Source organism: Callorhinus ursinus, unplaced genomic scaffold (assembly GCF_003265705.2).
Source record: "Callorhinus ursinus isolate GAN/ISIS: 27379988/994484 unplaced genomic scaffold, GSC_fseal_2.0 scaffold24, whole genome shotgun sequence".
Lineage (NCBI taxonomy): Eukaryota > Metazoa > Chordata > Mammalia > Carnivora > Otariidae > Callorhinus > Callorhinus ursinus.
In genome coordinates this window covers 20287730-20314770 of record NW_027397086.1, presented here as the reverse complement: position 1 = coordinate 20314770, position 27041 = coordinate 20287730, and the positions used below count along the sequence as shown (strand labels likewise).

Genomic DNA, 27041 nt, shown 5'->3' with positions numbered 1-27041 from the left:
ACTTGCTCTCTCCCAAGTAGTGTACTAGCTATTTTACATAAAACATCCAATTTTATCTATGTAGAGACCTCTGCTTGGTACACAGTAGGTACTCCATACATTTTTGAAGAAAGGAAGGAAAAGAGGGAGGATGGGAAGGAAGGAGGAAGGGCTGATGAAGCTGTGGATCTGGGATTTGACAACAAAGCCTGCTGGCATTTTTTTCCTGTCTCTCATATATGTTGAAAACAATATCTGTCCTAAGGAGGCACAGAGACTGGGGTCTCATAAGAGAGAAAATGCCCTTTAGCCTAGGAGGCCTGGAGGGGCTGCCCAATTTAGGGCTCATCTTGAATTACCCTGAATGCGAGAATGAATACCCAAGAGGAAAGATGTCCTATAGCAGAGATCTGATGTACATTTAGGGCTGGAGGTAGAGTTGGAAAGCTTTGAGTAAGACCTTCTGAGGAATGGCAGATACTCACCATCTCCTATGCCAGCTTCAAGTGATTCTCACCCTTTGCTTGGAAAGCAAGATTGAGAAGGATTCTGAGGTTGTGCCCAGCTCAGGAGGAAAGAGTGCTGTGATTGATTAGTGATGTCTGCCACGGACTTGGACTAGAGCATTGGTATCAGGTACTCGTCTTTCCAAGTTTAAAAATGTGTGATTTTTTATTTCAAGGACACCCAGAGTGAAAAGTTAAACAGGGAAATAAATATATATGCAGGGAGTGATAAATTGCATTTAATAACATGTCAAATAAAATATGCATGTGTGATTTTCCTTTCACAGCTACTTATGGGGAAGACTAAGCAAGACAAATGGGAAGAGAAATAGATGAGAGTCAAAGAAGCAGCCTGAATCATGTCAGGGTAAGGGTCTCTAGAAAAGCAAAGGTTTCTAAGCCGTAGTGGGAGGACCTGGGAGATCCCTCAGCTCCTCCACGGGAGGGACCACCCTCCCAGAGACCCTAATTCATGGAGTTTTGTAGGGTTGTGGGTCTGTTAAGGAAACCACTGCTCCTGGCTTCATAGCTTCATGGATTCTTCCCTGCAGAACCCCAGGAAGGGCCGTTCATATCAACTATGATATAAAGGGCATCCACTAGAGTTGTGCATCTGCCCTCTTCCCAGGGACCGCAGAGAAGGTCAAGCCCACCCAGAGGGTCCAGCAGCACTCAGCAGCCCCAGAACCTTGGGACCAGTGCTTAAAGTTCAGTAAATGAGGGGCGCCTGGGTGGCTCAGTTGTTAAGCGTCTGCCTTCGGCTCAGGTCATGATCCCAGGGTCCCAGGACCGAGCCCCGCATCGGGCTCCCTGCTCAGTGGGAAGCCTGCTTCTCCCTCTCCCACTCCCCCTGCTTGTGTTCCTTCTCTCGCTGTGTCTCTCTCTGTCAAATAAATAAATCAAATCTTAAAAAAAAAAAAGTTCAGTAAATGAGACCAGCTCTGTGCTCATGGTCAAGAGAGGCTGAGGTTCATGAGCTTCTGGCATTCTGGAAAGAAGGTCACAAGTCCTGGTTTTCAGAGGGTGACAGAGGAGAGCTATGTAGGTTTTAGCCTCTGCTTCCATGGGCCAGCAGCTGAGAAGAAATCTGGTGCAGAAGAAGAGGGCTGCCTGTGTGCCCAGCACTATGCAAGGCACTTTAGTATTTAACTTTTGCAGTTACCCTGCCTGGAAACTGCTGATGCCTTCTGTCACTGGGGCTTGGGGAAGGGGGACAACATGCCCTGTTAGTAAACATGAGTGAGAAATTGCATCAGATCTAATTTCTTCTCTTCCCTTTTTTCAGGGGAAGCCCCCACTCTCATTCTACTTCCAACCCTAAGAAGTTAGTACTCTATTGGTGGGGGCTCTGTCATACAGGACTTTTTTGACAATATTAGGGGTGGGCATAGCTCTGCAGACACGGGGAGGGTGGGGGACTCTTACGGCCCTGCCTAATCCCACCAGAGCCACTCCCCTCTGTGACCGTGGGACCCCCGCATGCTCAATCAAAATGTGTTGCATACTGAATAATGGGATAATTATTTAATATGTTATAATATTATAATAATATCAATAACATTCATTATTATGGTATTATAGTAATTAGTATAATAATAATATTACTATACCATTACTTATTAAATATTATAATTGGCATAATAATGGTATAATTATTCAGAATAATCCTCCAGAATCCACTGCCAGAACTGTGACCAGGGCAGGGCAGGAATTGGGGAGGGTCTTGAGCTGGAACACAGAATTCATGGGGCTTTCTCTCAAAAATAAGGCCAGGAATGATGAGGGTGCTCTCAGAAGCCAACGGTACCATACACTCTACAGCTCAGCCAAGTTCTGGGTGACACGGGCTTCTGAGGGCAGCTCTGGGGATATAATCCTGGATAGAAAATCACAGAATTATAGAAATGGAGACCCTCCATTTGGTGGTTTTATACCCCAGACGAATATTAAAATCACCAGGGGAACTCCCACATACTGCTGGTGGGAATGCAAAATGGTACAGTTGCTTTGGGAAAACACCTGGCAGTTCCTCAAAAAGGTTAAATACAGAGTTACCATAGGACCCAGCAATTCCACTCCTAGGGATATACCCAAGAGAAATGAAAACATGTCCACACAAAAACCTGCCCATGAATATTCGTAGCAGCATTAATCATAACGGCCAAAAGGGAGAAACCACCTAAATGTCCACCAACTGATGAATGGATAAATAAAACGTGGTATAGCCATACAGTGACATATTATTCAGGCATGAGTTGCGACGAAATATTAATCCCTGCTAGGACTTAAAGGAACTGTGAGAAGCATCATGCTGAGTGAAAGAAGCCAGACACAAAAGGCCACATGTTGCATGATTCCATCTATATGAAATGTTCAGAATAGTCAAGACCAGAGAGACAGAAAGTAGATTCGTGATTGCCTAGGCCTGGGGAGGATGCGGGGAAACAGCAAGGGACTGCTAATGACACAGGGTTTCTTTAGGGGCGGCGGAAAGGTTCTAAAATTAGATTGTAGTGATGGCTGTACAACTTTGTGGAAATGCTATAAACCATCGAACTGTACAATTTAAATTGGTGAAGTGTATGATACTAACTTACACCTTTATAAAATTGATTTTAAAAAAAATCACCAGGGAAGATTTTGAAAAATATCCGTGTCTAGCCCCTGCCGCAGACCAGTGACGTCACCATCGATCTCTGAGTCCAGTGGGCAGCCGGAGCTGAGCACCACTGCCCTAAGTCCAGCCTCTCCATTTTGCAGATGGGGACGTGGGGCTCACTGGGGGAATGAGGTGACCGGGTCATACCGTGGCTAACTGGCTGAGCCTGGGACACCATCCAGGACTACCGCCTCTCTGCTTGCTGCCCATCTGCTACATGTTCCCATCTGTCTTGGCTTCTATTTCAGGCAGCAAATGCACTCATCGGGAAAATCCTAAGACCTCCTCGGAACCTCACTGCCTGAGACATCCTTGTGTACACATCTTGCCCTCCCCACGACACAGTGAGCTCTGGAGGCACAGAGACGGTTTAGGTCACGTGTTTTCGTACCCTCCACTGTGCTAAACACACAGCAGGTGTTCAACCAATACTGGTCAGATTGAAAAGAAAATTAGGTATCAATGCACTCAATAAATATTTCAGTGTCAACTCTTGTGCCCGCCACGGTGGTAGGCACGAGACTGAGAAGACAAGTGAGAGGCTGTCCTTGCCCGCAAGGCCCTCACTGCTGAGTAACAAGTCCAAGGCAGTGTGGCAGGCGCTTTGATAAGGCTTACGGGAGGAGGGGCAGCTCGTGTAGCCTGGGGAAGAGCCAACAGGGAAGAAGAGCTTATGTGCATATTGTAAGGGGAAGTTCTCACTTTTTGTTCTGAAATGAAGAGCCAGTTGTCCCAACATCACCAAGGGAGTAATTCATCCTTGTCCCACTAACCTGAAAGGCCATTTTCTGCATGTGCCAGTCATTTTTCCAAGAGCTCTCAGATCTCTGCTCTGCTCTGCCCTGACCTGCTGTGTTTCCAAGGAAATACATTTACCAGGCTCCCGGCCCTTTGGCTTTCATGTAGGCTTGGCCAGTGGGAGCCACTGGCAGAGCCTGGAAGGTGGGAAAAGGAGAGAAGTCAAGGTGTTTCTTCCCCATCCCTTTCTGCCTCAGGTGGTGTTTCCAGCAGGAGCTGTGAGTGCTCTGTGGCCCCAGCACCTGGGCATTGGAACCCTGCCACCTCCCTTTGTCCCTCTGTCTCTCCAGCTCTAGTTCTAGTGGTGCTAATCTCTGGGTTGCTTCACTGTTCCAATTTAGCTTCCTAGTTCTTCATCCCTTCGGTAACCAATTCCCTGTACGAAATTCCCTCTGTAAGAAATGTCTCACTGGGTCTCAGTTCTCCTGATTGCCGGTGACTGATACACGATATCCACCGTGGGTGCTAGGTAGTTTTCCCGTAAACACCTTTGCCATATACATCTCTGCTGCGAGAATTTTCATCCCATTTTCACTGCATATCTAATTGGCTGTAAGAGAATTCTGCTGTAAAATATGAAACAACTGGCTGACAGTTTGGTTTCATTTCTCCATTGGCAAAGTTCCCATTTTTCCATCAGATAAATCTTAGCTAGCCCTCATAATGGCCTATACAGAGATGGGTAGATGTGGTGGTCTTAAATTACTGGATGATAACTACATGTATCAACTTGATAGAAAATATGGTGATAAAACTTACTGGAAGTGTGAAAGAAGACAGTGTAAAGCCAGACCCCATGCTATACTGTGCTAGAAAATAACACATCAGTTGCAATGTTATTAACAAAGCTCAGTTACAAATGCATCACAGCCTCAGCGTTTCTTCCACTTTTCCCATAGAACTTTGGAACATTTAGCAACAGTCACGTGACAACATGCCAAGAAGAAACAACAGTGTAGAAGGCTTTTAGGAAACAACACAACGCTCAGCTGTAAATATATATCCTAGCACTTGGAAAATGATACCTCTGTTGATGAAGGAAGAAATCTTAGGGACAAAAGTAAAAGTGCAATGCTGAATGACAAGACGGATCAGTAAGCCAAAAAAAAAATATATATATATATATACACACATATATATAAATATAATACTCTGAACAGAAGACTTTGAAAACAAGCACACAGGTACAACCTACAAAATAAAACCAGTTATTTGCGCAGCGTTGCCATGACTCTATGCTATACATTTTTGGTGTATTCAAATATTTTGTATTTTGCAATAAAGTCTTTTAAATTTTGTTATTCAATTTTTTTTTGTTATTCAATTTTTCATGTTCCACATGTCTTTTTAAATGAATGTCCCTCTTTTATTTATCCATGATTTTATCTTTTAGGGCAAAATTACCTTACAGCCAAGTCGTTACACAGAGAAAATGTTTGCAGTGAAAATGCTTGTGTCAGAGATGCTTATCGTGAAAATACTGGATAATGTATTTATGTCTGTTTCTGGATTTTTCCTATTTTTATTGATCTATTTATCTATTACTCAACCAGCACCAGATTGTCTTAATTACTTCTGTTTTAATATATGCATTTAAAATATCTCACAGGACAAATCCTGTTCCCTTTCCCACATCATTGTTCTTCTTTTGTTCTTTTCTTGACTATTGTTACGCACTTACTCTTTCAGATTATTTTACAACTCAAGTTACTACCAAAAAAATCCCATTGGAATTCTGATTTGGAGCATTAGACATTATGGATTTGAGAGAACATATTTGTAAGGAATAGGAGACTTTTCACCATTTATTCAGATATTTTTAAATGTCCTTCAGTTAGAATTTCTGACTTTTCCACAAAGGTAAACAACATATATTATTAATTTAATTCCTAGGTGTATTTCAGTTTTGTCACAATTGAAAAATAAGATTTCACTTATTATTACATTTCCTCTAATTAATTTTTTACTACTAGATACACAAAATTATTGACAGGATATTTCTGCCCCTGGCCACTTTGCTAACCTCTCTTATCAACTGTAATTCATTTGTATTTTAGATAATCATATAAATTTTGTTTCTTCTTTTCTGGCATTTATTGCTTATTTTGTTTTCTTGGCTTATTGCATTGGTAAGGCCTCCAGAATGAAGCTGAATATTAACAGTCATTCTTATTTCTGAAGTGTGCAAACTATCTAGTGTTTCAACATTAAACTTTGGTTTCCGACACATTCTACTTGACCAGGTTAGAGACAATCCGTTTACTCTCAGCCTACTAAGAATCTCGAAACATTAGCACCACCTATTCTGAGCTAATCCATGCTATTTCTAAGGGAACACTACTTCCTTAACTAAGTGCTTAAAAAAGATTCGTTTTCGATCTCTCCATCCAGCTTATCAGTCCAGTTTTTTTTTAAATTTGTTTTTCAAGAAACTGTAGGACATTTCCCTGTCTATGCTGGCATTTCCCCGAGACTCCAAGGTTTTTTAAAAAGCATTGTGATGCTGACTCAGCGTTGCCATATACAAATTCTCTCATTATTCCCCATGGCCATTTTTCTAAGCCTGAAGGCTTGAACTAATTGCAAAAGAACAAAGTCCTTCCCGACTTTTCTCTCATCTTAGACTTCAGTTTCCTTCTCTTTGTTCTTTTCACCCTCAGCAACTAGTATTGTGCCTGGTTCCCTAATTGAAAAGGAGAAAAGCAAAACAGACTAGAGCAGTGTTTTTTCTGCCCTGTTAACCTCGTATACCATCCTCAGGAATGGCTACCACAGAGTACTTAAAAATAAAATCTTAAAAAGAACGGCTGTCATTAAATTGCTCATCTTTTTGCTCCAACTAAACCACACATCTACGAAAATTAAAAGTCCTTTAAAAAAAAAGGTCTATACCCCTTCATTTTTTATATGTTCCACCTTCCTTCTATTTGTGGATCCCTAAAAGCCTTTCCCCTTCAGATGATCTATGATATATTCCTAGTCCACATGAAAACGATTCCCTCTTAGACCCATCTTCTCTTTGACATGAAGGATTAAACTCTGAGCTCCACTCATGTTGTATTAACAATTTCAAGACATAAGGGTCATTTTTTCCCCAAGGATCTTGCCACTTACACATTTCCAACCTAGTCTTCCTTGCTGACCAGAATTAATGACAGTAATATGGGCGGTGTTTCTTCTGCCTTCCAAATAACTACGTAATCAGGCAGGAAGGCCAAGAAATCAACAGATGTTCTGCTTTCAATGAAATGCCAGTGTCTGGATGGCCAAGAAAGCCCCCACAGGTATTGTGCCAGCTCAGTCTCTCCTAGGAAAACAGAGTGAGTAGCCTCTATCCAGTCCTCTGGCAAGGCATGGCCTGGACTCAGAGACACTCTTTTATCTGTTCATGGCACCTGTCTTAACTCCACAGCAGGGGTCCCTGAGGCAGGAACAGCTTCTAGGCAGCCCAAACAGCACACAACCTCTCTAAACACCTTCTAGAGGAGTCTGGTTGCGGCAAACTGGCTCCTGTTTCACTTTTGGCCTAAGTGGGAACAATTCCACATTCCTAATCGGAGCTAAAGCATCAGGGAGATATCGACAAATATCTCAGCAGAGCTTCCCAACAAATGGACTTTGGGTAGGTTGCAGCTCAAACAGTCTTATCTGCTTACCCCAGTATGCTACACAAATATGTCATTTTCTATGTGTGCCAAGGACAAGAAAAAGTTTCCACTAGTCCATATCCTGTCCATTAGCCTGAACTGTGGCTCTCCAAACCGGGACTCTTAGCAGAATCTCCTCAATTACCGTGCTTTTGCAGCAGATGGTGTCGGCCAGAATCATGCTTCCTGGCTGAACACTGATGCATTAATCATGCTCTCTAAATACTCACAGAGGAAAAAACTCAAAAGCTAATGTTTTTGCTTGCCCAGCACTGTGCCATCTATTAACTTATTTAATCCTCTAACAACCATTTGAAGAAGGGACAGTTATTATTATCCTTATTTTACAGGTGAGGAAATGGTAACAGAGAGCCTACTTAACTTTCTCAGAGTCACACAGGGTAAATGGCAAAGCTGGGATGTGAATCCAGGCAACCTGACTCGAGAGCCCAGTGCTCTCTTAAGCGCTGACTGACTGCCTTGCCAGGTGGATGAAAGGAGCATTACAATGACATTAAAAGAACACTGGACTGGTGGGCACTTAGCTTTGGTTTTGCTACCACTTAACTATGTGACCTCAGGTAACACATTTCACTTATCTGGGCCCCAGACACTGCATTTCTGGACAAATATTTATTACATATTTATATGCCAGGAACTACAGCTCAGTGAAATAATGTGATTTGTGCCATGTCCAACTGAGAGATGAGAGAAGGTGCATTTACTCATCATGGTTTCCAGGATACCTGTCACTTACTTCAATTTTAATTTAGTAGAGACTGAACAGAGTGGGTCATTGGACCAACATATTGCTAAAAGTTCTTATTAAATTCAGTGCAAGCAAGCATACTATTTGGCCGTAAGTAGAGAGTATATTTGAAAAACTGCTTTTTCATAATGGGTTTGAGAAGAAAATTGTCATCAACATATCAGAAATGTGACACATTATGAATGTTAAGTCTGTTAATTAGGGATGATTTCTTACAGTAACTTAGTGGTTTTATTATTATTTTAAGTGACTAGAGAGAAAAGATGAACTGACCTCATTTTCCTCTTGTCTGAAAAGGTCAAAATTATATTTTTTGGCATGGTTTAGATTCCTTTATATAGACTAAGTGACAAATGGGAATTTTCTCAGTTTGTATTTCTTTCAAGCCATCTTCCAAGCAATCAACCTGGAACTAATTCTAGTGTTAGCACAGGTAATGTCTGAGTCCATAAGATTGGTAGCTGTCATTTTGATTAGTTTATTAACTGCCTACAGCCAAAGGCAGCATCTTCTTCAACATCAATTCCTGGTACCTATTATAGTACTTGGCACAGAGACAGTAAATATTTGTTGAATAAATGTTGTAGTGCATTAAATTTTAATTCTCCTTAGGTAATTTATCAAGTGTCTATTCATAAAAGCTTCACTTTGGTCAGGAGCTCCCCAGTGGTTCCTAACATTAAATGGCCTCTGTAAAACTAAAATATTCCACAACTTATGGAGCGATGAGAGCCTTTTCACGTTTCCTGTTGGCTGCATCTCTGTCCTGCGTGAGAGAGTAGGATACGTGCCCCCGTCTTTGAGTCTGGAATTTTCCTTTGGTGAACCTGGTATCAAATGGTTTCAGTGAATGGCCGTAAGTGGGTAAGCAGGCCTTGACAAATTTTCTGCTAGAAAATCCATTTTAACTTAATGTGATTCTTACTAAGTTTATAATGTCTCTGATTGTTGGAGGCATGGAGAAGCTGTGAGGAAGGGCTTTAGAAACTTTGTGGTGAAATCTAGGATTTTAGCAATTCCAGATCAATTTCAGGATCTGAGCCCAAAGAATAAGTATTTCATGGGTTCATTTTTGCACAGAGGCTCATGCTGAAGCGTTTATTCAATCTCTTTCCTGCCTTAAAAAAATATAGTTGTTTTCTTTTACAGCATTCACTTGTAATAAATCTGACAGTGCTCTCTTTCCCTTCTTGGTTTCCTAGGGATTTTTTTTTGGCCTCTCATTTCTGCATTCTGATGCCCACTTTTTGCTTTAAATGAAGATTTTTGTTTTTCAGGTGGTAATGGTATTAACAGACTTGCCCCTCACCACTGCTTTAAATGCATCCCCAAAGAGTATCATATGGGAGGTCTCAGGGAGCAGCAAGACAAAAAAATGATCACCACGAACATGCAGCTACTAGCTGTGCAGAATAACGTCCAAGGACCCAGTCTTTGCACCAGGAAGAGCCATGGCTGACTTGGGCATGAGCTGAGTGTTATTTTTCCACTCTGCAAACACCATCCAACTCACCAGAATGAATGGAATTAAACTATTATTTATTCCAGAATGAAGTTCAAGCTAGACGAAGAAAATGCATGCTCTGTTAAGGGCAGGTTTTAGACACTCTAATTGTACAAGATACCAGTGTGAGCAGGAGATGGAGCTGAACACTGGGTATGTGTTCCTGAGGTGATACAGATGAGGATTCATCTATTTTGGTTTTTGTGTTTTAAAATCTCCTCAAATGATCCTTTCTCTGTTCCACAATTCTTGTAGGTTTTCCAGAAGCTTCTCTTGCAAACATCCTTAGTTAGCCTCTGAGGCTATACACTGGGCGTAATCTTAAGGGCCCGTTTAATTGCCTTGAATATAGATACAGCATCCATTATTCAGCCGTGGAATGAAGCTGACGGAGCCGTAAGCATGGCAACACCTCTTGCTTTTGAGGTTTCCACTGCAGAAAGTGGATGTTTAAGCCATTCACAATTCAGGAGGGGATGATTAGGTAGGTTCTGTGGCTTTCTTACAACACAAGCCTACGGGGATGGTCCTCTAATTATTCTAACCCTGTTTAGCGGACCGCCTGGACTACAGCAGTTTGGGTATTTTAAATTCTGCAGCCTTTCCTCCAATAAAACCGAGGCCAAGTAATGGGATACAGTGGGATTTTAGACCTGATAAATTAGGACTTTAATTGTGACTACAAGTAAATCCTTGCTTCCCTGGTCAGTGCACCAGGGAAATTCACAATGTCTGAGTAGGTATTTAAGAAGCTGGAGTGGAAAGTTCTCCAACAAACTCCCAAACAGGAAAGGAAAGATGGGTGCTAGAAATCAAGTCCTTTACCCTGGCTATTTTGATGCTGTCCGTATTCTTTCTTCGGGTCTCCAGGGCATCGGATCGTGCTGATTGTTACCTGAGCTTCTGGAAATCTGCTTCCAAAAAATGTCTGGTAAATATCAATTCCTCCCATCCTTCCCTTTCTCTGCTATTAAAAAGGCTATGATGACATGATTAGTTTTACTTCATCAGTCTGGTCTTTAATAAAGAGCAGGGCATAAGAGCGGAGGTTCCAGACGGTTCGGAGGAAACAAATAATAAATGGCGTTCAAAAAGATAAGAAAAGATGTACAACCTTGCTTCTAGAGAAATACAATTAAAATGGAAATTCTGATTTTTGCCCATCAGACTAACATAGGTTTAAAAGACTCAGTTAAGGCTACGAGCTTGCTCCCTGTGGGATCAGAGGCCCTGTCAAATCCCTGGTGGGGTGGGAGGCCCAGGCGAGAAAGTGTAATCAGGTAGAATATCTTTAGAGTGAAATTTCGTTAGGCAATGTCCATATTAAATATGCACGTACCTTTTTAGCCAGAGCTCCTATTCCCAGGGAGTTTATCTACAGATGAATTTACTCAAGTGCATAAACGGAACATAGAAGGACAGCAGAAAAATTGTAATTTTCGAGATTTGAGGCAGCCTAAGTGACCATCAATATTGACTGGTTAAGTACATACACATGCTTGTTTATATGTGGACTAGCTCTAGATTGACACGATGAAACGCTAACAATGTTTGCCTCTGGGGAGAATTAGGGACCTAGGGATAAAAAGGTGGAAAGGAAAAGTAAGTTTTAGGTATTTTTGTCTGAGTTTTTACCACCGTATTACCTACGAAAATAAGTGAAAAAGCACAGCAGTTCCCTTTACTACTGACTTTCTACTTAGTCTCCTAATTGTTAAAAGCCTCCTCTGCTTTGTGCAAGATGAAATCCTAAGCTAGACAAGTGGGGAACGGAGCATATGCTGTTTCAATTCTCTCAACTTCTGGGCCCCCATTGTACCCACGGAATGCATTCCCAGTGGTCTCACCAGGTCCCTCTTCCTCCGGTTTTGCTGTCAGCAGATGGGAAAGCATTGTCCACATTCCGCCTGGACAGTTAGCCCCTCGTATTCTCAGACAGAAATATCACCTTTCTATTCGGCGGCAGCCACTGAGCAGATCGGACTTCGCTTGTGCACGCACCTCGCTCCGCTTTCTCTGCAACCATGTCTGACAAACCCGATACGGCTGAGATTGAGAAATTCGATAAGTCGAAATTGAAGAAGACAGAAACGCAAGAGAAAAATCCACTGCCTTCAAAAGAAACGATTGAACAGGAGAAGCAAGCCGGCGAATCGTAATGAGGCGCGCGCCGCCGATATGCACTGTACATTCCACAAGCATTGCCTTCTTATTTTACTTCTTTTAGCTATTTAACTTTGTAAGATGCAAAGTGGTTGGATAAGTTTAAATGACTGTGCTACCCCTTTTCACAACAAAGAATCGAGAACTACTGACAACGAAGGGCGCCTGCCTCTCCCATCTGCCTGTCTGGCTGGCAGGGAAGGAAAAGAACTTGCATGTTGGTGAAGGAAGAAGCTGGGTGGGACGACAGTGAAATCGAGAGTAAAAACCAAGCTGGTCCGGGGTGTCCTGCAGGCTGTCAAATGCAGTTTAATCAGAGTGCCATTTTTTTTTTGTTCAAATGATTTTAATTATTGGAATGCACAGTTTTTTTAATATGCAATAAAAAGTTTTAAAACCTGAAAAAAAAAAAAAAGAAAGAAATATCACCTTTCTTTCTTTTTATCCCGCCTCAAAAGATCCCCACGGCCTTTCTGCTCTTTGCTTGTTAGAGTTTCGGAGATGTGTATTGATGTATTGTGTTAACTCTCTTCCATCGGATCTTTCTCTTGGAGCCAAGCACCCCTTTCTATTGCTAAACTTAGACCATACATCTCAAGCCAGCAACCTTTAACACGGACCATTCCTTGAGTGCAACTTTGAATTTCTTTGACCTGTCTCTCACCACGTGGACGGCTAAGGCCTTAAATCTCAAAACCACCAAAAACTGCTGCCAGCCAGCATCGAAAATGGTGCAAAACACCTTCCATACATAATGTCTTTTAATTCCATTTGGGGACAAGGAAAAGGAGGCACAGAGAAGAAACTGGACAAAGGTCACATGGCTGGTAAGTGGCAAAGTTGGGATTCAAAGCGTGCAAGACTCCAGAGTATGCACATTTCACCTTGCGGGAAAACTGCAGGGCTCTTGCCCCCAACAAAATCAACATTCCACACCAGACCTGCAGTCTGTCTCTCATCAGCGGGCAATATCCTGCCATTTTGCTTCTGCAAGTTTCTGCTTCTTCCCCATGATGGGTTCTCATCTTGGCATGGGTTCTTATGCTGGAGTGTCCAGGTCATCTTCCTCAGTGGATACAGTTCTCTAGACCCTTGCTTCCGGCATGAGAGCAGAACAATGACAGATTCGGTCTGACAGACTTGGGAGAGGGAGCTCATGATGAAATTAAAGCCACGTAAAGAAACCCTAGAATTTTTGCATTCTTCTGCTTCACTATGAACCTAACCAAGTGCAAAACTATACTGAGTAGACATATCTAGCTACTTATTATGACGTATCCATTTATTTTTTGATATCATGCCTACTTAAAAAAAAAAAAAGAGTTGGCCTCTAAATTAGTTAAAATTGAACCATAAAACAAGGGCAAACCAGATAGGTAGCTGGGCTTTTCCAAGGGGAGGTCCTACACTTGTCCATCGCGGACTCGCTTGGAGACTTCAAATGAAGGTTCCTTAGGTCTCACCATGCCCACGGCGTTATCCCCTAGTTAAACAGAGCCTTCAATAGAGCCTGGCAATTTCCATTTTTAATAAGCTGCCCAAGTAATTCTTGGGCTCCTTAATTTTGAGGAAGTTGGCCAATTTGCAGAATTATTTAAGATTTCTTTTGCTGAGGCTCAGCTGAATGTCAGTTTCACATTAGTTTCACATTTTAGATACCCCTGGGTCTTCTTAAAAATGTGCTACTTTTCATGTGCAAAGGGACTCTTTTCTTAACAGCAGTTTGCGTTCTCCCTCTCTCTGCCCCATTATGCCTTGCCTCTGCATTTGTCGGTTGCCTCCTGGAGGGAAATAGCAGAGGCAAATCATCCTTAAGCCTATTTAGGGTATTTACCTGGTCCTTTTGGAAGATTCAGTACAGTCAGGGAACTGACTTAGAGCCGAGTTTGGGGAATATTGATCCAAAGGATCAATATGGCTGCTCAGGGAGTTCTTTGATGAGCTCAGATCTTAAAGGATTAGTTAAAAGCTAGAAACTCAAGGGCAACAAAAAGGATCTATTATTAGTTGTGTTCAGACCAGGACCCAGGAGGCTGGAGTTACTGACCTGGAAGGATGGTGCCATATTAACGGGCGGGAGGAAAAAAAAAAAAAAAAAAAAAGCAGCACTCCCACACTGTCCTATTCCTTCATCTTTGCTGTTAAGGAGAACCATTTTCAGTGGAAATGGTAGACCAAGAAATGAAACAGGTAAGAGGTGTTTGAAAGTCAAGATAATCACCCGGCATGATTTCAAGTCTTTCAGTCCATATGAATTACATCAATCTGACCACACTGTCAGTTCACTGTTCGATATTCTGAGGGAACCACAGAAAAATAAGAGATGATCCAAGACCGGTAAGGACCCAAGTTTCAAAAATGCAAAAAGCTAGTTCTGTTAATTATGGAGTCTCAAGCTTGGCTGTGCAGGCAGGTAATACTCCAGAAGAAATGACTAGTTTGGGAGCTCTGGGTATGAAAGCAGTGGATTGCCTCAAATAAGGAGTGGTTCACTAAGAAGAAAATAATGCTCAATCTCTGCTCCTTTGTAAAGGGGGTTATTGAATGAATGCAGTTTCTAGATTGCAGGAGGAGGGGTGGTAAGGTGTTAGGGGTTACTAGACCCCTGGGAAGGGTAACAGGGTTACTAGCTCACTGGTGATGGACATGGTCACTAGGCCACTGGTGTGCAGGGATATGGACGCTGGTGGTGGTGAGTGGCTTTCTAGTTAGTATCCAGATCTTGGGGTAGTAAACTCTTCTACATAATCTAGTAATAGTCTCATGGATGGATATATATATAGAGATCGACAGGGTCCCAAATGGTGAGATGGTCGTCAGTGAGAAACACCAGAGCCCAGGGGCCGAGAACACGGGCTGGGAGTCAGAACTGCCCGTGTGATGATGTGCAAGATGCTTAGTTAAACCCGAAGCCTGAGCTTCCCCATGTGAGCAAAGAGGACATCCCCCACCACACAGAGTGGCCGGGAAGATCATATGAAGTGACATGCACAGTGCTGGGAGCACACATCTGGCTAATAGTCCCGGCATGTTACTGCGGATCTATGTCGTCCTACCGGGGTTTCCAGTAGCTCTCCAGTATCATCTGCCCTGTAATAACAACGTGCATCATGACACCAACGCTTCGAATGAGAACACCGCAGACACACCGAGTCATATTCAGATGATGAAGCTGAAGCCAGAACATAGCTGATGGTCAATGTCCTACTCAAGACGCAACGCCCTAGACTAGGTACAGCTGTTCAGATACCTTTGGACCAGCCGAGAGGTGACGTACTGCCTGTTATCTGGCTAGACATTTCTTTTTTTTTTTTTTAAAGATTTTATTTATTCATTTGACAGAAAGAGAGCATAAGCAGAGGAAGAGGCAGAGGGAGAAGAAGCAGGCTCCCCACTGAGCAGGGAGCCTGATGCAGGGCTCGATCATGACTTGAGCCAAAGGCAGATACTTAACTGACTGAGCCACCCAGGCGCCCCTGGTCAGACTTTTGTTAGAATGAATTTATTTGCTGAACAGACATTCACGCAGCACCTGCTATCTATCAGGCACTGGGGAACAAAGGCAAATACGGGACAAAACTCATACTTAAGGAGCGTGCAGGTTCCAGGATGAGATGAACAAAAGAGGCAGTTTTAATGTAAAGTAGCGAATGCAATGTTGATACAGCAGAGCTGAGGGGCAGGCACAGAGCAGAACACAGAAACTAACCCGGTTTGCAGAAATGAGGGTGGTAGGAGTCCTGGGGAGAAGACCACGTCTGAGTGGAGGCATAAGGGGTGAGCAAGAGTTGGGCAAAGGGGATGGGAGTGAGAGCATTCTGGGCAGAAGGAACAGTATTTGCAAAGCACAGACAGGAGCAACAGCAGGATATGGTGCACTCCAGGAACGACAAGCAGCTTGGTGGTGTAGAAATTTAAACGGGAGGGTAAGAAATGGGGCGAAATAGGCTAGAGCAATAGAACAGAAGCAGACAGCAAAGGGATTCCATAGAGAAGGCCTTGGACCTCACCCTTTGGGTGCTGGAGAACCCCGGCAGATGTCGATCATCAGAATGACTGTGAGGACAATGAGCTCGGCAGGAGCCCGGAGTCAAAGAGACCAGGAAGAACACCTCTGAGGCAGAAAGAAGATGTTGCTGCAAGGTCAGGGTTGACAAGGTCAGGAGCTGAGCAGACCTGGGGGCAACAGGAGGAAGAGTTATGGATGGAGTGTGCATACATTCTTCTTGCAGGTGGAGAATCAGGCGGAAGTCTCTTCTTTGTTCTCCAGGAAAAGATGATGAATTTGATTTCTGACATGAGTTTGAGGTGTACATGGGATACGCGGGTTGAAATGTCAGTCTAAAAACTCATAGGAGCAGTAGTAGTAGTCTGGGTTAGCGATCATGACTTCATGGTCAACAGCCATAAAATGGTGCCAGGAGAAGGCCCAGGATCTACTGTGATGGCGAGAAAGGCAGCGGGCAGAGGAAGGACCCCTGGAAAACACCAACATTTAATAGGAAGACGGAAGGATGAGGCTGTGAAAAAGACCGAGAAAAAAGTCAAAGAGCTAGAGCGCCGGATGTCACAGAAACCAAGTGCACAGACTTTCAAGAAGCCGTGAAGGAGTGACCACCACCATCAAATGCAGCAGAGAGAGGCCCACTAAGCTGAGGGATGAAAAGTGGACACGTCATTTAACATTTCGGAGGTCGTAAGTATGCATCCTGTTAGACTTCTTGGTTGCAGACGACGGAATCCACTCAAGTTATTTTAAACAGAAAGGTATTTATTAGAGGGTATCCATGTATACACACTCTCCGGGCAGCCACAGACACAGGTTTGGACGTCTTTCCACCAGGAACAGCAACAGCAGCTGGGACAAACACCCACCTGCATCACAGGACGGTAATGGGGGAAACCTACTCTGCCACCACTTCACTCTGCTCAGCCCCAGTGACTAGAACCTTCACTACAGATGCACCAGATGAAGAAAAGCTTCAGCCAGGGTGCCTACCAGAGCTACTCTTCCCCAGAGTAGCTTCATTCTAAGATGAACTTGCTCCACCTCACCTAACTGAACCTTCAGACTTCTAAAAGCTCACTGTCCCCTTATCTATGTCATCCACAAATGATACTTCTGCGCAAGATAAAATGAAGATGGAGTCCAAAAAAGCAAGAATAATCTTTATTCCTTGGAAACACATTGGTAAAAATGTACCAGTAAGATTAAAAGTTTCGGAACACATTTATTTGTATGCAGCACAAACACTGAGGATCAAAACATCTGCTAAAACGGAATACACCTGTAAACAGATATCGTAGGAAAAGTTTATAGGCGACTGACTCTACTGTGCAGGGCGTGTAGCTGAATCCCTCCCTCTGGACAGATTTTTGTGGCAACCAAAAATAGATCAGATTTTAGCAATAAAATATCTCAAGAGATGTCAATACATTTTTTTTAAAAAGCTTAAAATGGGCCAAATTACAATTACACATATGGAAATGGCGTTTAAGAACTGTTTTCATGAAAATACTAGTGAAAAATTATCTCAGTTCTATCAAGAGAAAAAAATGTTTGACTTGTGGCTTGAAATGGGGGGAAATAAGTATTTCGGTACAAGTTCTACCCTCAAAGACAACACACTGATTAGCTGGAACTACGAAATGACTGCGTGACACCCACCCCATCCTGTTCTACGGGATGCTTTGGCACAACTTTATTAAAATCCTATATACTTTAATTTGAGCCATAAATGGATTTTGGATCGCATGTCGCTTTTTTAAAGAGTGAAGTCCAAGGTAAAAACTAAGCCTCAAGTTCTATAAATTCTGACAGTGTATTCATAATCATGTCTTCTGAAATCACACAAGTTAGCAGCACCAATCAATAATTAAAAAAATCATTCTCGTACTCGAGCATACGGATGCGATGCAATTTGTGACTAGTAAATCTGCTAAGATTCAAAGTGGCTAGATTGCTTTAAGATAGGAAATTCAGAGCCTCCCCATACACAGGTCCCACCTACCCAGTTATATACTTTATTTGGCTTCTGAAAGGGGTAACCCTCTGTTAGAGAAGGGGATTTTGCAGTTTTCCCTCTGAGAAATTTCGATGGAATGTTAGATCCTCAGACTGAAAATATTGACTTTTCATAGATCACAGAATTGTAGAGCTGGAAGGAGCTTGGCGATCATTTTGTCCAACCCACTCTTTTCGGATGGGGCAAAGGAGGCCACCAGAGGAGAAGGGCTTGTCCACCCTCTGACAGTGGCCGGGGCTGGGCCCCAGCAGCCTCCTCCTCACCCCAGGACTGTGCAGTGCTCTCCGCAGAGCCATCTTCCCATGTTCTCCTGGTGTTATTTGGTCCCGTTCATTAAATAACAAAGAAATATCAAGTACATAGCAATACGATCAACACAGACTTTTACTCCAATTTTAAAATCAGAATGTTAAAATGATTCCTGAGCCTTTTAACTACCTTCATTTTATTGAGAATGCAGTCAACAGTAAATTACGACTAGTGATTGTGGTTGTTTGCAAATACTTATATGGATGCCGGGAACACTTCTCAGAACTTTTCCGCAAAGACACTTGTGCAAACACGTCTATGTGATGCCAAGACACTTTTCGTGGGATGTAAGGACATTGTGATGGTGAATGGAGGTGAGATGCTTCAGTCTCTCAAAGTGCAGTCATGAGTTTATCTCGATACACCATACTTTGCAATCCTCCTAAGTTCTTCTGGTTCTGGTCGTGGACATAATCGAAATGGCTGCCACCTCCACTGGCCGACTTTTCCCAGTGCGGTGGCCTGTCATCCTGAAAGCATGGCCTGTTTTGTTGGCAGAGTGAATGGTTAGCGGGAGGGATGAAAGAAAATTCAGAAATGTGAGTGAAACAACACACGTATGAGGGAGGTGGGCAGGAGAAACCATGAGCCGTGTCAATGGGGATGGCTTACAGATGGAAACGAATGGTTTTTCTAAGGTATTTTTTTTAAAATTCAGAATGCAGGTTATCTATCAACGTCCAGGTCAAGAGAAGCCCGCTCCACGGCCATACCATCATTTCTCAAAGGGCACCTTGCTGAGCAAGTCAGTCTGAGGAAAGTCAGGTGACAAGGGGTCCTTGGCCAGGCACCGTTCAGCACTGTGTGCGCACTGCTAACGGGTGCTGTGAATGCCTTAGGCAGAGTTTGCCAAGAGTGCTGGGCCCTACCCGCAGACACTGATCCAGCAGGGTTGGGGTGGGGCAAAGAATGGGCATCAGCGAGCTCGAAGGGGAGGCCAATGCCCCCCAGAGAGGACCCTGTTGTGGCCTCCCACAGAATCCCCTTTGCAAACTGTTGGGCAAGGATGCACCTCAGAAGGAAACTAAAGTGGTAAAACAGGCACTAAAAAGTCTAAAATTCTGTAAAAATAAGGTCAATAAAAATAGCATTTCTAGAAACCTCTTCTGTTTTCTTCTGTCTGGAAAAAAAACTGCCTTTGCAATACAGAAACATTTAGAGTTATTACTCTGCTGGGCTGACTAGCTTTAAAAAGTTACCCGAGTATCAAGTGTTGTTGGTAAAGCTGCACCGTGGTCCTTCTCCAAGGTCCCCCAACAAAAGTGGCAAGAATCATCAAGAACCTAATGGCTCTCCTTTGCCTTGCTCCACATGGATTTATTTTCATCACTCCATTCTCTCCATACTTTCTCAAGCAGCAAGGCTAGCAACCTCACCAAGAAATAACTTTATGCAAAGTGAATTCACCAACAGAAAGAGCCTCACACACAAACAGCAATTAAGACTGATCTAAAATTCAAATCTGCAAAGGAACATTTGCCTTTACAAAGCTGGCATCAAAACACTCTCAAGCCTGATGAAAAACCCAGCAAGCCAGGTGCCAGTTTACTTGGAAAGGATTGTGGTGGGTTAGGGCAGAGGTGAGGAAACAGCCCTAGGGGGCTAGATCTCACCCACTTATTTTCGTAAATAAGTTTTATTGGAATGCAGCCTCGCCCATTCACTCTTGGGTTCTCTCTGGCTGCTTCAGAGTTACAAACGCAGAGCTCAGTAGTTGTGACAGAGACCACAAAGCTGAAAAGACTCGTTATCTGGCTCGTAACAGAGAAAGTTTACTGACCCCTGGGTTTAGAAAAAAGATCTACTGTCACACAAAAAAAACAACCCCCTACCCCAACCCTGAAAAAAACGTCCTTTCAAAAAACCCACAACAAAAATCCCCAAGCTTGAGGCACATTTTTAGTAACTGAATTCTTGGGACAGGAAAATGTTACTTAGAAATTTTAAGTAACATTTCTAACACAAAACCAAACCAAAAATATCTGAGGTTAGAATGCCTAAAAAAACCCCAAAAAACAAAACCCAATTCATTTTTATTTCAAAAAGCATAACTTTGGTAAATCCAGACTCATCACTGGCTTCCTTTGCTTGGCAAATTATTAATCTCTGCCATGACACGGCAACTCTTAACAGCTGTTTCTAATGCAGACTTTTGATTCCCAAGTAGGTAGAATTCGAGTTTTTCCAAAGGGAGAACTTTCGAGAAAGTACAGCTCTGTGAGCTCAAGCACTTACCTTACATTTGGAGAGTGAGGGTGCCACCGAGGCTGGCTGGGGTGGATATTGGGATGGTACTGAGGCTAGAAATGAAATACCAAACTTGATTATTCGATGACCTTTTGATTTCAATGCCCTTCATTTACTTTCCCTTTTACTGGCATCTAGCTGAGGGGCCCAGGGCTGTGAATGGAAAGGCTCTAATGAAACCCTGGCTGGGAGGTGGCTTTCCAGGATGATCACATTTCCCCCACGACAAAGGGTGGGGGGATGGGGAAGGCATCTGCCCAGAAAGGGTCCCCTAGAGCCCCCAGGACAGGCAATATCCATCACCCTCAAGGGAACAGACGGAAGACACCCAAGATAGGGGGTGAATGGTAAGTTCAGAAATGATTTTCGTCATCGCTGAGAATGACAACAACCATGCCTAAGAGTGGCTTCTGCAAATGCAAGAGAACTGGACAGGGACACCAAGGCAACAGGACTGTGGGCGGTCTCTTTCTTCCTTGTTTAAGCAGCAAGAATATTTTTCTAAAATATGATCCAAAACCCAGTACCAAACCTCACCCCCCACCCGGTTGCTATCAAAAATAAAACCCCAAACCACCCAGAGCACTTATTATCCTGATAGGAAGGGAGGGAGGGACGGAGGGACAGAAGGAGGGAGGGAGGGAGGGAGGGAGGGAGGGAGGGAGGGAGGGAGGAAGGAAGGAAGGAAGGAAGGAAGGAAGGAAGGAAGGAAGGAATTTATCCGTTGAAAGATGGGAAAACAGATCCAGACTGGTGACTCACCAAAGGACCAGAGGTGAAGACAAGGCAGGCCTGGCTGGGTAGTAGGGCCGTCTGTCCACCTCTGGCCTGCAGAAGGCGGTGGCCCCAGACATGGCCAGAAGCCAAGGGGGCTTCTCAAGGCTAAATTTTCTGTGCAGCACATTAGACCCTCCTGACTTTTAAGTCACTATCATCTTGCCACCATTATTCTTTTAATTATTTCTTCCCCTTCTCCTTTCCCTGCTGTTTTGGTTGATAAGCACAAACCTGTTCTGTATTATGGAAAATTCTCAGTAATTCTGTTCATTCTGTTTTCAGGAACCGAAGATGCCCTCCCTCCCTGCCTATTCTGTCTTCTAGTGGCCTCTCTCCTTCAAAGATACCTGTCAGCAAGCAAAGTGTACAGCCCCTAAAAAGACATGCTAAAGGAAAAGGATCCAGAGAAAAGATCTCAGGAGCCTAATCTGAGAACGGACCTCTCTCAAGGAGACAGAGACCTAGAGTTTAGACGGTTTGCACAAAGCTGAATGCTTCAAGTGTTTTGGTCACACAGCCAGGCCCCAAATGAGGCTCCACCAGTTGGATCTCCAACAGAAGGGAATAATCTAGAAGAGAAATGGACCTCCTATTCTATTCCCTGTCTTCAAACACAATCAAATCAGATTCATTAGTGCAAGGTGGGTACCTCATCCATAAAGACCTGGAAGGATATTCCCAAACCTTCCTTTGACTCCTTTGGTAATTTATTCACACTCTAAAGCTGTCAAGGAGCTTTTTTTTTTTTTTTTTAAGGAGCATTTTTTAGTGTTAACCCAAATGGCTCTCACCAGGGCAGTTTTGTCCCCCTGGGGACAACTGGAAATATGTATGTGCACTTTTGCTTGTCACGATGACGAAAGGATTACCTTTATTAACTACCGGGGAGAAAGAGGGAAGCTAAACATCCTATAACTCTCGGACAGTCCCACAATGAAGAACTGTCCCTCCCCAAATGCCAACAGTGTCCTTATCAAAACCACAGCAATCCATCCTTCTTTGCAGCTGGCTGAGCTCGCAGAAAGATGGACGCTGCAAGGCCATCCTCCTGAAAACCATTCTCAGCACTCAGACGCTTACCGATCAGCCCACTTCTCAGAACATTCTCTTCCTGGTCAATTCACTCCCAAACCTTGATAGAGCAACACAGAACCTCTAAGGCTTGGCAAGGGGTAGAAGACCAAGGGTTGCCAAAGATGTTATGAGAAGAACAACATCTAGGTAACAGTTTTTGTGCCTGGAGTTCAATGGACAACTGTTCCCATGTTTACTCTGGGCAGGGAAGGCTTTGCTTCATTTTCATTTTTTTCATGCCTTCAAGCAGGGACCACCCATCCACAGCTCTTCCCTTCCCCCACAGCCAGCCTCTCACACCTGAAAATCCCTCCAAACCAAAAAGCCAACCTGTGACGGAGAAGATTCAAAAACCTAAAGAAAGCAACGAGATTGGGAAACCAGGCTGTTCCCCTACCAGGTTCAAAGCACTTTTATGCTTTGTGCATGTTATGCACATGTTATTCCCCCAAACTCAGAAGTCATGTCCAAGTTCTGCACGTTGTGAAGATGATTTCACGTACAGAAGATGGTATCACAAAATTCTTCTGAAACATACTTTGGAGACCTCATCAAGATCATGTACACTGGGATCCCACCCCCATCTAAGGAATTAATATCTACAGTAACAAAAGATCAAGAAGGACACTAAAATAATGCTCCCAGAAGAACCCCTTATGGAGTAGCTTCTTACTCGTGACATTCAAAACCAGACTGGTGAGAGGAGAGTAGTGTCCTTGGATAGAACCCACGCAGCACAAGAAAAATGGCCCCAAGCGAGGAGGTCATCAGACATGGATGCTGCCTCTAAGCACGAACCTAGTGAGGGACACATTGTCAGTGCAGGGGGCTCCCCTCCCCCCCGGCTGCTCATCAGAACCACCATAGGTGCTCAGAAGGTGTCTGATACCCAGACCCATCCTCAGAGCTTCTGATTCAATCAGTCCGGGGTGAGGTCTGAGCACTGGTTATGTTTTTAAAGCCTGGCAGATGTGCAGCTGCAAGACTGAGGACCACTAGTGTCGGCGATCATCAATCAGGAGGATCGGAGAAGGCTCTGTGGAGGAGGTGCCTTCTGAGGAGGCTCTGGAGGATATTTTAATGCACAGACAGGTAAGGGAATTTCAGGCAGAGAAACAGGGACAAAGGAACAGCGGGAAGAAATTATGGGGCCATGATTATGGGAGCTGAACACATGATGCGTGATAAGGAGCTGGGAGGAGGGGGGAATAAATGTAGAAAAGCATGTTGGAGCCAGGTTGTAGAAGGCCGTGAATGGCCAGCAAGAGCCAACCCCAGGTATGGGTGGGTGGGCAGGCAGGGGGTGGGGGCCCTGCTTGGCCACCCAGTAGAAGAACAGAACACCAGCCAAGGAAACCTCTCTGTGCTCCTTCTACAGGCTCAACAGGCCTGGTACAATGCTCTATAAAGAAGGTTCTAGAAACCAATGCTCCACTGATGTTAACAGATACACTCTCCAAAAAAACAGGCAGGCAGGGAGGTGAGGCTAGTTTTTGTTGTTGTTGTTGTTGTTGTTGTTGTTGTTTTTAAATGGGGGAGGGATTGTTCAATCGTCAAATGATTTGGGGAAACAATGGCTTAAAAAAAAAAGTATCTTTTTTTGCAGGATTTCTCAGTACTTTTGACACCCGAATGGGCACTGTAAGATCCAAGAAGGGGAATGAAGGGTTCACCATCTCCCAAACATGTGACTAAGACATCTTTTCCTGGAGGCACATCTCAAGGGACTCACGTTCTCGAGGCCGAGACCATACTGACAAAACACGGCTTCACCTGAGTGCCCCTAAGAGGTTGTATTTGACCACCTAGAAACTTAAACATATGTTCCTGCTGTTTGCCAGCTAACAATGTTAAGAAAAAACAGGCCCAGCTGAAATGACCAGAAGGGACCAGGGGTCATAGAACAAGGCTCTCCTCTTACTGTTTTCTCAAAAAACAAAAACAACCCCCCCCCACCCACCCACAAAAAATGTTTTGTTACTGTTTCTTCAAAATTTGGCTATAAGCATAATGACTGCTTGAATGCAGAAAATTTTGAAACTTTGAAGTGTTAATGAAAATCTTTAAAAGCAGTATCTCACCTGGTAATTATGGACTTCGGGATTTGTTTTAGAGCTAAAGAAAAGAAGGGAAAAACTGTAATGTAACAGGTTGTAAAGAGGCATTATTAGTGATTTATTTAACCATCATCAGCAAATCCTACCAACACTGTTAGGAACTTTCACGAACGCCATTTCTTTTTGGTTATTAGCTGTTTAAATGAACATATAAACAAGGCGACCAAACAGCAACTTTTAGTCATCACTTTCGAGCTCCCAGATAGAAACACGAAGGCAGTATTCCAGAATCCTGCCCGTGATGTCATGAGCTCCCCTCCCAGGTCTGCACTGGCATTGCGGGGTGGCCCCACGGCTGCTCCAGCCACCCAGAGCTTTCTCCAGCTGCAGGGAGAGCTCAGCCTCTCCTGAGCATTTAACTCGGTGGGTCCCGCTGCTATCAACAGGGCTGTGATCTGGCCACGGCTCTGGAACGCTCATTCCATATAAGGCTCTGTACTGGGAACCTCCTGTTACTCTTTAACCCACACAACAAGGCTATGACGTCAATAACTGGTATCACCTCATTTTACAGATAAAGGCAAGGTTACCTAACAGAGAAGTGAGGAAACCTGTTCAGGGCCAGCCAGCTAGACCGTGGCAGGGCCAGCACTGGAACGGACATCTGCTCGATCCCAAAGCCCATGTACTTTCCACAAAGTCAAGTGGGCCCCCTGAGGGTCTGAGAAAGGGTTCCCAGCTCCTCATGCCTTATTCTAGTTTGATAGACTCTTAAGTATAACTATTCTGGTAAAAAAAAAAAAAAGATATATATGTATTTATATATATATTTATATATACAGGCAGAGAAGGCTGGTTTCATGCATAAAACGCAACCAATGTGTTTCATACGCAAGGTTGGCAGGAAAAGCACAAATACAGTGCAATCGCTGGGCTACGTTGCTAGGGTGGTGTGTTTGAAATCAAGGTTTATTGCTTCTCTGACAAGGAGAGAAACATTTCATTGTTATGAATCTAGCTTGGGGTCTAAATGGCGCTGTGTTCCAGTTTTCAGAGAGGGCCAGTGCACAGAGCTAGGCTCTGGGCCAGATTCACCTCCAGCTGGATTTTGCACTGCAAGGTGCTATTTTTCTGGTATCACCTCTGCAGCCCAGAGCACAATTTCATCCCTGGCTCCCACAGCAATCCTACTCACTCCGGGATCCCACAGGCTGTGAAGAGCAATTGAACAGCTGCGAACAGTGGTTATTAGTTCATTTGTTCCTAAAGGGTATATTTACTGTGGTTCCCCCCCACCAGTGGACCCTTTTTTTTAGTTTGTTTTGGTTCCCAATATATATAATTTCCACTAGATGCTAAAAGAAAAATATAATTTTATTAGGGAAAAACAAACAAAACAATCACTTCCTTAGAAAGCAAAGGAAAGACATGTCTTAACTCACAAGCCCTTGAGAATTCGAAGCAAGACACGCTGACAGGTGCAGAAAGGTGCGACTACTTTGGGCAGGCTACCTGCCATGGGGATCCTAGAGACGGGCATGCCTGTGGGCCTGCAAGGAGGCCATGAAGTAACCCTGCAACCACCTCCCTCCCTCAGGGGCAGGGAGGGATGCACGGCAGTTCAACAGGACTCTGTAGCCCCTTCTTTAGGTGCCAAGATGTGAACCCAGACACAAGAGTCAGCTGCTGGCCCCCCAGCAGAAAGGTACTGTGGGCGGAGCTTGGAATCAGAGACAGAAGGCCAAGTTCCCAGCTGTGTGACACAGGGGCTGGTCATGTTCTCTAGCACCTTGGGGCCCTGCCAGGTGTCTTGGGGCTGCATGGTGGTGAGGGGGCAGAAGAACAGGCAGGCGCCGGCCTCCTCCTCCCTGCCTGGCTTCACCCAGAGCAGCTCTACTTTTGTCTGTGCTCGAAGCTGGGCTTCCAGGTCAGGATTCTTCCAGGAGGCGAACATCAGAGGCTAAGAAGTGCAGACCAACGTTGATCTAGCACAACCTCCTTGTGTTCCGTGGAGGCCCAGAAGGAAGGCCTAAGGCTCCAGAGCTGGATGAAAGCAAGGCTAGGGGGCGAGGAGGGAGGCCTCCTGGTCCCTTGGCCTGCATCCTCATCACCCACTACGGCATGGTCTACCCACTCCGCCCCCATGCTGGGCCCTGCCACCTCTCTGGAATACCTGCCACAGTCAAGCTGTGCTCACCTCTAAGTAATCTCCCCAGCAGCCTGAGACCTGTGCCTGGCAAGATCAAGGAGCCAACTAAAATGGGCTATCAGTGGCTGGAGCTTGAACACCAGGGCCAAAACAATACAGCCTGTGATTCTCTAGCATGACGCTGTCCATCTCAGTCAGAGCTCACATGTGCAAAGAGTTGTTTCCGAGAGAGAAAAAGAGGTCCATGAGAGGTGGGATGGTGCTTCTCACCTGGGCCACACACTAGAATCACCTAGGCGCTTTAAAAAACCAGATGCCTGGGTCCACCTTCTCTGAGCTGGATGCAATTAACCTGGGGCGTGGCCTGGCTGAGGCGG

The 27041-nt window shown here is 44.2% G+C and overlaps 2 protein-coding genes across 5 annotated transcripts in view; one reads left to right on the top strand and one right to left on the bottom strand.

The window, feature by feature from the left end:
• Positions 1-27041, bottom strand: part of EPB41L4B (erythrocyte membrane protein band 4.1 like 4B) — a 127198-nt gene that overhangs the window by 38205 nt on the left and 61952 nt on the right. For 3 of the 4 annotated variants that reach the window (XM_073876590.1, XM_073876592.1, XM_025888568.2), the window contains exons 14-15: positions 24540-24573; positions 20596-20660 (exon numbers count right to left, since the gene is read on the bottom strand). In XM_073876590.1, the coding sequence (XP_073732691.1) occupies positions 20596-20660; positions 24540-24573 (99 nt within the window). Of the gene's footprint in view, positions 1-18469; positions 18844-20595; positions 20661-24539; positions 24574-27041 lie in introns of those variants that run through there. The other variant, XM_025888569.2, reaches the window with a different exon arrangement.
• On the top strand, positions 11828-12359 carry LOC112836675 (thymosin beta-4-like). The gene has a single exon (XM_073876589.1). The coding sequence runs from the start codon at positions 11887-11889 to the stop codon at positions 12019-12021; it is 135 nt and encodes a 44-aa protein (XP_073732690.1). The 5' UTR covers positions 11828-11886; the 3' UTR covers positions 12022-12359.